We start from the raw sequence: 12720 nt of genomic DNA, 5'->3' as shown, positions 1-12720 counted from the left end.
CAGCAAAAGAGCCAACTTCTCCATCTCCAGTCAATGCAGAGTGCTAGTGGATTTTTGATAGATTGATATTTACATTTTTAAAATGTCATGTTGTGTTGTGGGTTGCCAGAACAGGTCTAGCAAAACCAAAGGTATTAATTTCTACCGCATTCCATCGGGGAAAAGACCGTTAAAAAAATCAATTTTGTCACGTCATCCACCCATTCCCTTATTGAATATGGATTGGGAAGTCGGGTGCCATCACTTAAAGTTAATTTATTGAGGTAGCATTTGCGATCTTTCGGATTAAGCAACTGTAGGTACGACTGCACTTCCGCCATTTTTCGCCGCCAAAATGCGCACGCATAATAAATCATGTGATTACTGTTTACCAACTGTAAAAGGGCCTGTATCTGAGTAAACCGGAGGAACTAGCTGGAGATTTGGCCTCCATAGGGGCGTTCTGGGACTGAGAGCCAGATGCTGTGATGAAGGACTGGACAGGGAGTGATGGAGTGAGTTGAGTGTGAGCATCGCAGGTAGTACCCCAGCGAAGTATTTTGCTAGACTGCCTATCAATTAGGGGGTTATGGGTAAACCAGCCAAGGATGATCGAGAACAAGGCAGGAATCGAGAAATTGAACTAAGTACAGTTGTATGATTTCTGTGTGGTTTCTTTCATACCTGGAACTGAATTGGGATGTTGAGCTGTGTAATATGGCCCGGCTCGAGAGATCTACTGTCCAGGGCAGTGACATAGATAGGAGACTTTAATATCAAAAAGGGAACTTCCACTGATGGGCCAGGTTGACATGTAAAAGATTACCCGCTGCTCCAGAGTCAATGAGGGCCGATATGATGTGGGGATGAATGTCCTGTGTCCAGCCAGGTCGGGGGTGCGCCCTGGCTCGCTAGAGTCCTCCCAATCACCGGCAAGGCCGTGTGTTTACCAACAGCTTCGGACAGTGAGATGGTAACCGGGTTCCCCACAGTAGAGGCAGCCTCTCTGCTCAGGTAAGACGTGATCCTCCCAGTTACATTGGCCCCTTCCTCAGCGGGGATAGCTTCTGGGCTCTACAGCCGCCTTCAGGGCTACTTTGATGACGCAAGTGTCTGGACGGCTTGAGCGGTGGCTGAAACCATCTCCACTTCCGCGGTTGTTCCCGGATGCGATTGTTAACCTTTATGGACATGTCAATGAGGGTATCCAGGTCGTCTGCGAGGTCTCTGGCAGTGAGCTTGTCCTTCATGGACTCTGACAAGCCCTGGATGAAGTGGACGGCAAAGGAGTCTCCTCCCATCCGGTTGCACTTGGCAGAGTATGGAATCAGATGATGTATTCTGCCACCATGTGGTCACTCTGCCGGTGGGATGATAGGCATGTCCCTGCCTCATATTCTTACCCGATCCTCGACGTGTCGAACACCTTGGAGAGCTCCTGCATGAAGGTTTCCGCGCTGTCACAGGCCGGCGTCTTTCGGTTCCATAGTGAGGTAGCCCCTGTGAGCACCTGAGCCGTTAGGTGTGTGATTAGGTAGGCAACTCTGGCCTTGTCTGAGGGAAGGAAGGGGCTGGTGCCTGACGATGAGGGAGGACTGGGTCAAGAATTCTCCACACCCCTCAGGTTGACGATCGTAACGGTCTGGAGGAGAGATGCAGGGCTCACACTGGGATGGGGGACCAAAATGTTCAAAATATACAAAATGAAGCTGGTGAGTAAAATGAAGTCATGACTGAAATGTATGACGGAAACAGAAACTATGATATTAAGACCTGGGTTGTAAAAAAATTACTATGCTTTAAAAGCAGTCTGACCAGGGCTGCAGAAGGATCATGAAGTGAATCTCATTCACCGCCTATCTATAGGATGGCTGTTAGTGACATCTGCCCATTTTACTATGACCTCTAGGTTAACAACTGCCCTTTCACTGGAGGCATGTAGTATCAACATGGGGTGTTAAAACTTTATTGATTCATGAGCTTTTCCTAGGAATTTTGGAGAAAAATATCTAGTTTTTATTGTTTGCAAGGAAAATATTGCCCGTGAACTTAAATATGCCATCTTCATTTGCAATTTGTGAAACTGTAAATGTACAAGAGTGCAAGAAATGTACAAGAGTGAGTCATAATGCAAGAACCACAGCTGCACAACCATGACGGAGAAATACAGAATATAACAAAATACACATTCTATGAGACGGACAAGATTAATGTGTTGTCTCAGCCACTGACCCCAATCTTTCATTTGACAGACTCTGTGGACTAACTGAGACACACGCCTGAGACACATGCCATAGGAAATAACATTTGAACCATTCATGCAGGGAGCACTATTTTCCAGAGATCATCACTTTTACCATCAATGTGTTTTTAAGTGATGATCTTAGACGTCGCAGGAAGCATGTAAAATAAGGCCAGACCTGTCAATATCAGTAGTCCGATCTCTTTATTTGAAATGCCTCCGTAAAGACGTTTTAGGCTTCATGGCAGAAACATTAATCACAGCTTAAAACACCTTGAGGCAATGCATTTAGTATAAAAGAGCAAAATGACAACATTACAGTGGTCATCTGGGGGCAGTTTTTTTTTTCTTCAAATAGAAATGAAAAATTGTAGCTTGTCGTGCTAAATCATGACTAGGTCTTACTTGGAAGCCTTCATCTCTTCCTTTTCCAAAATTGCCAGTTGAAGTCATGTATGGTGATGTGAGAGGTCACTGAAACACGACCCCCCCCCTTGCTTTAGCCTTATGTCTGAAGTGACCTCATGAAACTTTATATGAACAAAATGGAGACCGGGGCCACCAGTAAAACGATCCATAAAAGTTTGCCTACAGATGTTCAAGATCAGATTGTGTTTAAATGTCGCCTTTAAGTGTACATTTGGACCACTTGGTTCTTGTCAGAATCACAAAACTCCAGCTCATAGTTGACTGAGAGAAATGTCTTTCTTTTCGGGCACGAAACCATAGTGCAGCCCTCGTTATGTTTAAAGCATTTGCTCGTGTTTCCCACTTGCTGCCTGTAACTCTAAAGACGAATTGCTTGAAAGTACGTGGAAATTGTTTTCATAAACTTTTTATATTTCCTGAAAATGTCAGCAAGTGTGAAATGGGCTTGATATATTCTCCGACTTAAATTTAGCTTTCTTGTAGTCTGCTTCATATGAAGAGAGAAGGCAGGCCTACGCAATCACCACTTTTTCATCATTGAGAAGATGAGTGGAAATACACTGGACCTGATTTTTTCAAAGGGTAGGAGTCAGGAACAATTTATTGTCATCTCATTCATGTACTTGCATACACAAAAGAGACAAAATTTCGTTTCTCCCAGCCCACAGCAGTGTAACACAAAAGACATAAAAACATATCGAAAACAAAATGACACCACCAGAAACATACAAAAACAGAGAGAACAACAACAACAACAAAAAAAAGAGTCAACAACAAAGTCCATTCAGTGAATTTAAAACACAATCCAAAAATTTCACTGTCTAGAGCATCAACGCCAGCCAGGACGACTGTTGGAACTGCCGGTCTACACGGGCCAGCAGTCGGCCTAACCCGCCCCGCTTCTGCATCCTTTCAGACCGCCCGCGGTGTTTTCCCCTAGGGTGCAGCTCCAGGCAAGGGCCATAGTCCCTAGGCCTACAGGATGCAGGAGACAAGGCTCCCCCAGCCGATCCAACACCAGCTCTCCCAGCCAGACACCTTTGACACATCTCCCCCGCACTCCACACGATGACACACATGCAGAAACAGACAAAAACACTGCACAGTAGATGCTAGGCGAGGCTGCCGCTAGACCGCCTTCGGTGTTATCGGAACTGCCGGTCTGGATGGGCTAGCAGTTGGCTTAGCCTGCCCCGCTTCCGCGTCCTGTCAGACCGCCCTCAGTGTTTCTTCTTCAGGCGCAGCTTCAGGCAGCACCGTGGTCTCTCAGCCCACAGCAGGCAGCAGACCAAGCTCTCCCAGCTGATCCAACACCAGCTCTCCCTGCCATCAAATGAAATTGACGATCACAGACATAATTCTTCACATGATGACACAAACTCAGACGTAGACGTGGACAAAGACACTGCATAGTCGGCACTGGGTGAGGCCACCGCAAATGCGAGTTCATACCGCTATCCCCCAACTGATGATTACTGAGTATTGATGTTGATGTTTCATCTATTTACAGGTTCCAGTTTATGATCATTGTGGGTTTTTTTTCAATCTTTCGCTCTGTATTCCAAGTAAGTGTTCAGAGCCCGATAAACATACTTACTGCTGTATTAACATCACTGCTAGATCTATACTGGCTGAGTGTTCCCCTGATATACTTGACTCCTGCAGTGCAAATTCTGATTCCCTTAATAATCTCGCAGATAATCTGAGTAGTGCCTTGTTCAGAATGCTTGGGTCTGTCACTCCTCTTACAACCAGAAAACGCACTCAGATGAAATCACTGCCATGGTTTTCACATGACACATGTACACTCAATAAGATCTGTAGAAAGCTTTAGCGCAGGTGGTATAAGACAAGAGATTTTTCACCTTGCCTGGGTTGAGAATTTTAAGAGGTCTAAACGTGCACTTTCAGCTGCAAGGACACTGATTTTTCTCACTTGATTAACATTACTAAAAGCAATCCATGGTTTCTGTTTGGTACTGCTGCTAAATTCACACCGAATATCCCTGCTAATATGTTTTCTTTCAATGCTGATGATTTTCTGAAATTCTTCACAGATAAGATTGACTCAATTAGAGATAAATCAATGGTCCATACTCCTCTCAGAATGATGGCTATGAACTCTCCAATTCTTTGATGGATGCAGGCACTGTGACCAACTGCACCCTTTCATGGTTGGAAATAATTTCCCTTGAGGCCTTTGCAAGCCTGGTAACTGCTTCCAAACCTACAACCTGCATATTATTAGACCCTATACTGTCTAATCTTTTCAAGGAACTGCTTCCTATTTTAAATAGTCCTAATTGTGATATTATCAATGTCACTTTCCATGGGCTCTGTGCCCTCAGCTTTTAAAACTGCCATTATTAAATTGCTGCTTAAAAAAACGAATATTGATCCGCAAATTCTGAACCATTAAAGACCAATTTCCAATCTTCCTTTTATGTTGAAATTACTTGAGAGGGCTGTTGCTGATCAACTTAATCCCTGCTTATCCAACAACAATCTTTTTGATAAATTTCCATCTGGTTTTAGGTCCCACCATTCTACTGAAACTGCCTTGACCGGAGTGGTCAATAATCTACTAATTAGGACTGATTCTGACTTAACATCACCGCTACTACTTCTGCAGCTTTCGACAACATGGACCATAGCATACTTCTAAGCTGCTTGAAGAAGCATACTGGTATCCAGGGGATGGTGCTTTCATGGTTTCATTCATATTTATCGAATAGAACTCAACGTGTAAGTTATAACAATACAATATCTGAAGTTTGGTGTACCCCAGGGATCGGTCCTTGGCCCTATGCTTTTTTCTATGTGCATGCTTTGCCTTGGTGACATCATTTGCGAATATGGTATTAATTTTCATTGCTATGCTGACAATACACAGTTATATGCACCTGTAAAGCCAAATGACCCTCCCCAACTCCTAAATTTAGTGGCATGTCTATCATACATAAAAACACGGATGAATTGGATCCGCGGTGATGTAGCGGTCTAAGCATCGGCTTTGTGTTGATGCAGTTGCCCACTGGGGACCGGGGTTCGCGCCCCAGTCTCGTCAGATCCGACTATGGCCGGACTCGACGAAGCAGCAATAATTGGCAACGCTGTCTTCAGGAGGGGGGCGGAGTCGGCTTGTGTTTGTCACATAATGCGTCTCTGTATGTGTGTGGGTAAAAGCAGTGGTTCAGTCTGGAGTCGCCTTGTCACGAAAACGGCAAAATGTCTCCTTCGAGACTGCTGGCCGGAGAGATGCAGTTGGCGAACACATGCAGTACGAGGGTGGGTGTTTGAACTAAAATAGGGGTCGATTGGCAACTAAATTAAGATAAAAAGGGAAAAATCAGAAATGTATATATATATATATATATATATATATATATATATATATATATATATATATATATATATATATATACGGATGAAAATTAACGTTTTGCTGTTAAATGCTGATAAAAAAAGAGTTATTAGTTGTTAGACCAGCCAGATATGGGTATTTGTATGAGAATTTGAGTGTTAACATTGATGGCTGTATTATTTCTGAATGCTTGACCATCAAAAATCTTGGAGTGATTTTTTATTCTTGTCTGACATTCCAGTCTGATATCAAGACTATTACCAAGACAGCATTTTTTTCATTTTAGTTATTGTAATGTCCTTTTCTCTTGCCTTCCTAGTCATACTACTAGAAGTCTTCAGCTTGTTCAGAATACTGCAGCTAGAATCTGGACAAAAAAACAAAACAAACGAACAGCCAGAAAGAAAAATTGACCATATAAAACCCATTCTGGCATCTCTTCACTAGTTACCAGTGCAAGCTAGAACTGATTTACCTTATAAAACCTTACATGGACTTGCACCACCTTACCTATCTGAGCTAGTTACACCATATACACCAGCATGCCCTCTACACTCACTTGATGCTGGTGTCCTGGTAATTCCTTCAGTTAACAAAAAAATCACTTGCCTTCAGAGCATTTGCCTACCATGCCCATTATCGCTGGAATGGCCTCCCATTACATGTGAAAGCAGCGCGTTCAGTTGAAATGTTCAAATTAAGACTGAAAACCTACCTTTATTCACTACATTACAGCCTACCCTTGAACTTGGTCAGGTCCAATACCTTTTTAACATTCCTTTAACGCTGATCTTTTTAACGTGGTTGTCTTCATTTTTATTATTTTATTTGATTGCTGTATGGTTTGTCCTATGCATTATTTTTAATTGTAAAGTGTATTGGGACCATTCTGCATGGTGTTTCTGCACTTAAAATAAAATTGATTGATTTGTGGCATATCCACTGCAGGATGACGATTTCCTAATATTGATTAAAAGCGAATGTAATAACCAATATACTGGCTTTAGTCGGATCAATCCACCCAAGGCTGAACTGCCAGTTGGACCTTGAGTGCTTCTGAATCTGCATCCGTCTCTCTGTACAGGATCCCTGATTGAAATTCAGGCCACGGAGAACGCAACCCTCTGCAGGGCTATATTTAGGCTGGTTTCCTCTCATAAATCCATAACACAAAGAAGACTGTTGTCGGTCTGCACTACCTGAGAGAGCCATGAAAATACCCAGAAGAGGGACTGAGACGTGTTCCTTCTCTCCTTGCTGGCTTAAAACAGAGGTGTGAAGTATTTAATAAATATGAGTTATGCACAAGGCCTAGTTTGGATACGTGGTCACGTTAAAGTTCAGCATGATGGTGACAGTCCGTCTTCAATGAATGTTGCAAAACAAAGGGCGGTTCATACATGGTACATAGGTGTGGTATTAGTACACAGTACATATGGTATTAGTACATCGTACATATGTGTGGCATTAGTACATGGTACACAGGTGTAGCATGAGCACATGGTATATAGGTGTGACATTAGTACATGGTACATATGTGTGGCATTACTACATGGTACATAATTGTAGTATTAGTACATGTTACACAGGTATAGTATTAGTACATGGTATATAGGTGTGGTATTAGTACATGGTACATAGAAGTGGTATTAGTACATGGTATATAGGTGTGGTATAAAGACATGGTACATAGTAGGTGTGGTATAAATACACACACACACACACACACACACACACACACACACACACACACACACACACACACACACACACACACACACACTCACATCTGCCTCTAGCTGCTGAGGACTAACTGGTACTAAAGCCGCTGCAATATGGACAACTATGTGCAATAACCCCATGCACTATTTTGAACTTTAAAAGCCGCTGCTATCTTTAATTGTCTTATCATCGTTTTTGCTACCTCACTTATTTATACTAAATGTGGTTAGTCCTTGTTTTTTTTTAAATCATTTACCTTGTCTAGTGTTGCTGGTCTGAGAGTCACCAAACGAAATTTCGTTGTGTACAAAATGACAATAAAGTATCTTATCTTATCTATTATGGTATAGGTGTGGTATTAGTACATGGTACACAGGTGTAGTATTAGTACATGGTATTAGTACATGGTACATTGGTGTTCACTGGGCATCTGGCAAGGTGGGCCACAAATGAGCAACAACAACAAACAAGTAATATGATCAAATCCCTTTCTATAGTTGTGCAGTTGGCTGACAACAGAACTATAAAGGCGGGTAACTGATGACAACACCGGTATTGTGTTTTACGCTGTGTTGAAACACAACACAAGCGATCAAACACACTATGGAAGGCGACAGACAGTTTGTTTATCAGCACTGTGGGCAATAGGGAGGGGGAGGGGGGGCAATCTTTACCCCGCTAGGACAAAGAGGAAGTCACCCAGTACCGTGCATGCGGTGTCGTTGTCCACGTCTGCGGGGCGGGCTAAGCTAACTGCCGGCCCGTGCAGACCTGCGGTTCCGATCACACCGAGAGCGGCCTCACCTGGCGCTGACTGTGGCGTTTCTGATGTGGTCGTGTGGCTGGGAGGAGGTGTGTCGAGGGTGTGTGGCTGGGAGAGCTGGGTCTGCCTCGTCCGGTGGGCCCGGGGACCACGGCCCCTGCCTGGAGCTGCGCCCGACGAGGAAACGCCGAGGGCGGTCTGACAGGACGCGGAAGCGGGGCGGGCTAAGCTAACTGCCGGCCCATGCAGACTGGCGGTTCCGACAGTCATCCTGGCTGGCGTTCGTTCCCTTGGACAGTGACTTTTCTGTTTGGGTTTCAGGGTTTTTCCTGCATAGAGAATTACGAGCCGGCCGCCTCCGTCAAATCCCGTCCCGTCTCCAGCTCTCAACGGGGGTCTTAATGAACAGCACTATTTTCTAGCGAGCGTTGCACCCGGTGGATGTCATGTTTAACTGCAGCTGTGGCATTACGCCGTCGCCGATGTGGTGGCGCTGTATCGTAATCAGCACAGTGCGGCTGCAAAGGCGCTGCCAAAACTGCCAAAGCTGCACTTTTCTAGTTGTGAAAAGTGTAAAGTTAAAGCAAACGCTTTTATGTTGTATTTATGTTCCACTACACTGCAAGAGGGCCCATGTGAACTTTAAATGAAAACAATAGCTGATGTTCTATGTCATTTAATTTTAAACATCTTTGCTGCTACGTGTTTAAATTAACATGTTAGCATTTATGTTGTCCATCCATCCATTATCCGAACCGCTTATGCTGCTCTCAGGGTCGCGGGGATGCTGGAGCCTATCCCAGGAGTCATTGGGCGGCAGGCGGGGAGACACCCTGGACAGGCCGCCAGGCCATCGCACAGGGCCGACACTCACACACACACACACATTGATACCTAGGGACAGTTTAGTACGGCCGATTCACCTGACCTACGTGTCTTTGATTCACCTGACCTACGTGTCTTTGATTCACCTGACCTACGTGTCTTTGATTCACCTGACCTACATGTCTTTGATTCACCTGACCTACATGTCTTTGATTCACTTGACCTACATGTCTTTGATTCACCTGACCCACGTTTTTGATTCACCTGACCCACATGTCTTTGAGTCACCTGACCCACATGTCTTTGATTCACCTGACCTAAATGTCTTTGATTCACCTGACCTACATGTCTTTGATTCACCTGACCCACATGTCTTTGAGTCACCTGACCTACATGTCTTTGATTCACCTGACCCACATGTCTTTGAGTCACCTGACCTACATGTCTTTGATTCACCTGACCCACATGTCTTTGAGTCACCTGACCCACGTCTTTGATTCACCTGACCTACATGTCTTTGATTCACCTGACCCACATGTCTTTGATTCACCTGACCCACGTCTTTGAGTCACCTGACCCACATGTCTTTGATTCACCTGACCTACATGTCTTTGATTCACCTGACCCACGTCTTTGATTCACTTGACCTACATGTCTTTGATTCACCTGACCCACGTCTTTGATTCACCTGACCCACATGTCTTTGATTCACCTGACCCACATGTCTTTGAGTCACCTGACCTACATGTCTTTGATTCACCTGACCTACATGTCTTTGAGTCACCTGACCTACATGTCTTTGAGTCACCTGACCTACATGTCTTTGATTCACCTGACCTACATGTCTTTGGACTGTGGGAGGAAACCGGAGCACCTGGAGGAAACCCACACAGACACGGTGGAGAACATGCAAACTCCACACAGAGGACGACCCGGGACGACCCCCAAGGCTGGACTACCCCGGGGCTCAAACCCAGGACCTCCTTGCTGTGAGGCGACTGTACCAACCACTGCGCCACCGTGATGCCCCACATTTATGTTGTATTTAATTTAATGTTGAACAGGGCACCTTTATTTTTTTGTAAATATGCTTTAATGTGATAATTGTCATTCTTTTTCAGTCATACAATTATTAGAACTCCTAAAATATGTTGCTTGGAGAAGAAAAAGTGTTTGTTTGAGCCAGCTAAAGGCACGGTACACATGCACGTGTGTGCGCATGATCAGGATGGTACCACCTCCGCCTCGATTTGAGCCAGGAAAACCTGGTTTTGATATATGTGTTAGTTTGGATCTGTGTGTTCTTGTAGTTTGGATGTGTTTTTTGTCTTTGTGTTGTACTGCTGTGGGGAACGGCATTTTGTTTCAATTCATGGTGTTTGTGAAAAAGGTCTACTCCCTGATGAGAGGGGATTTTCGGGGTAGCACACCAGCAGTGTGGTGTGTGTTGGACATGCAGAAGGCCATGTTTCCTGCCATGCTAGCTAACAGAGACGAGAGGTGACGTCAACAAAATCATGTGCCTCGATCTTGGTTGCTGAGATTTTCAGATTTTTGGGTTGCAAGTTGGTTGGTCCCCTCATCTTCGTTTTCCTCTCCTGCATTGTGGCTCTGTTGGTCACTCTATCCGGCCTGTTGTTCTTCTCAAGCATCTGTCAGGGCAACCGTTACCCTCTGCATACTGACACCGACATGTTTGCTGTTGTCCTTTGTGGGCTTCGAGGGATCTAACAATACTATCCTGCTGATTAGAAAATAGGCCCAACCACAATGCTGCTCTATCATTTCATTCTGAGTTTTTGTTTTTTTGTCTTTCTGGAAAGGAAGCCAAAGGACTTTGCGAAATTCCCTACTGAATGCTATTTAAGTGTGGCTTTTGGGAAAAGTGACGGTAAAATCCGTGCGAAGCAGCTGCAGGGTACTCCCATAAAGTGAAGAGATGGGAGCTTCATTTGGTGGTGACAAGGTTTCTGGGTTGGTGGGAATTAGCCATCTGGTCTCGGTGACGTTGTTCATATTTTCCACCGGCTTACCCACACTATCACAACACAGTCCAGCTTTAAATCCACCTTTAATTTAGCAGAGCCAACTGAGACAAACCAGTGTCACTTTTCACTTGAGGTAAACTGACATGCCCGTAGATAGCCGAGCAACTTTTAAAGTGTTTGGCAGTCTGTGGGTCCAGAACGCTCAGCACAGACAGCCGGTCTGAGACGTGGGGAGTGGAACTATAATGAGGAGCGTATGTTGTGATGCTGTGTATCCACCGGTCCACCCACAGCACTCCATCAGGACAGAGGAAGAGCTTGCAGGCCAGAAGGGTGGATAACGGTGGTCCAGGTTTTCATCCTGTTTCAGGTCTCTCTCTTTGATGATATGAGCTGGTTCAAGGCCCAGAAAGCGGTCTGCTGTGTCTCCACAAAGACAGGAGTCCTGGCTCTCGCTCAGCTTCCGGAGGAGGATGTTGACTGGATAAAGTGAGCATTCACTGTAACACGGATCTCTGAGTTATGGATCAATGGAGGTCCATCACAAGGAGCCCCTAGGAACCAAACCAGCACTGACACAGCCGTGCCGCCACGCTGAACCTCTTTAATACTGACAAACAATGAAACCTGAGCATGAGAGAGTCCATTAGCCACTGCCTCACTTTTAAAAGCCTGTTTTAATAGACCGAGTGGGTGACGTGACTTTTCTATTACACTAACAGTAACGTAAACCCCAAACCAGAGCCATCAATCCAAGATCAGCAATTTAAACCTGCATCTGCATCTCCTGTTATTCTTTCTGCAGTTATTTTGTGCTTCCTGTTTGCAGGACAATACATCTTTGTAATTTGTGACCTGCATGTGTACTTTAATATTTTCATGCACATATACAGTATTGCTTCCAGCGCTGCACTATTTATATCCTGTTTGCAGTTCACAGAAACGGTTTCACCTATATATAGTCATTCGTTGTATATTCCCGAAGATATAAGCATATTATATTATAAATATTACATCGTTGTATTATTAATTAATTATATCAATATAAATAATATTATTTCATCCATCCATCCATTATCCAAACTGCTTATCCTGCTCTCAGGGTCGTGGGGATGCTGGAGTCTATCCCAGCAGTCACTAGGTGGCAGGCGGGGAGACACCCTGGACAGGCCGCCAGGCCATCACAGGGCCCCCCCACCCCACCCCCCCCACACACACACACACACATACACACATTCACACCTAGGGACAATTTAGTACGGCCGATTCACCTGACCTACATGTCTTTGGACTGTGGGAGGAAACCGGAGCACCCGGAGGAAACCCACACAGACACGGGGAGAACATGCAAACTCCACACAAAGGACGACTCCCAATGTTAGACAACACCAGGGCTCGAACCCAGGAC

General features: G+C 44.7%; 1 protein-coding gene across 1 annotated transcript in view; it reads right to left on the bottom strand.

The window, feature by feature from the left end:
- Nucleotides 1-1378: 1378 nt before the first annotated feature.
- Nucleotides 1379-12720, bottom strand: part of hnf4b (hepatic nuclear factor 4, beta) — a 47408-nt gene continuing 36066 nt past the window's right edge. Inside the window, 1 exon segment of the mRNA XM_056278783.1 lies at nt 1379-1557. Coding sequence (XP_056134758.1) covers nt 1379-1557 — 179 coding nt within the window.

This window comes from Lampris incognitus, chromosome 4 (genome assembly GCF_029633865.1).
Source record: "Lampris incognitus isolate fLamInc1 chromosome 4, fLamInc1.hap2, whole genome shotgun sequence".
In the NCBI taxonomy this organism is placed as follows: domain Eukaryota; kingdom Metazoa; phylum Chordata; class Actinopteri; order Lampriformes; family Lampridae; genus Lampris; species Lampris incognitus.
The sequence above is the reverse complement of the archived record's forward strand: the minus strand, read 5'-3'. Positions and strand labels throughout refer to the sequence as shown.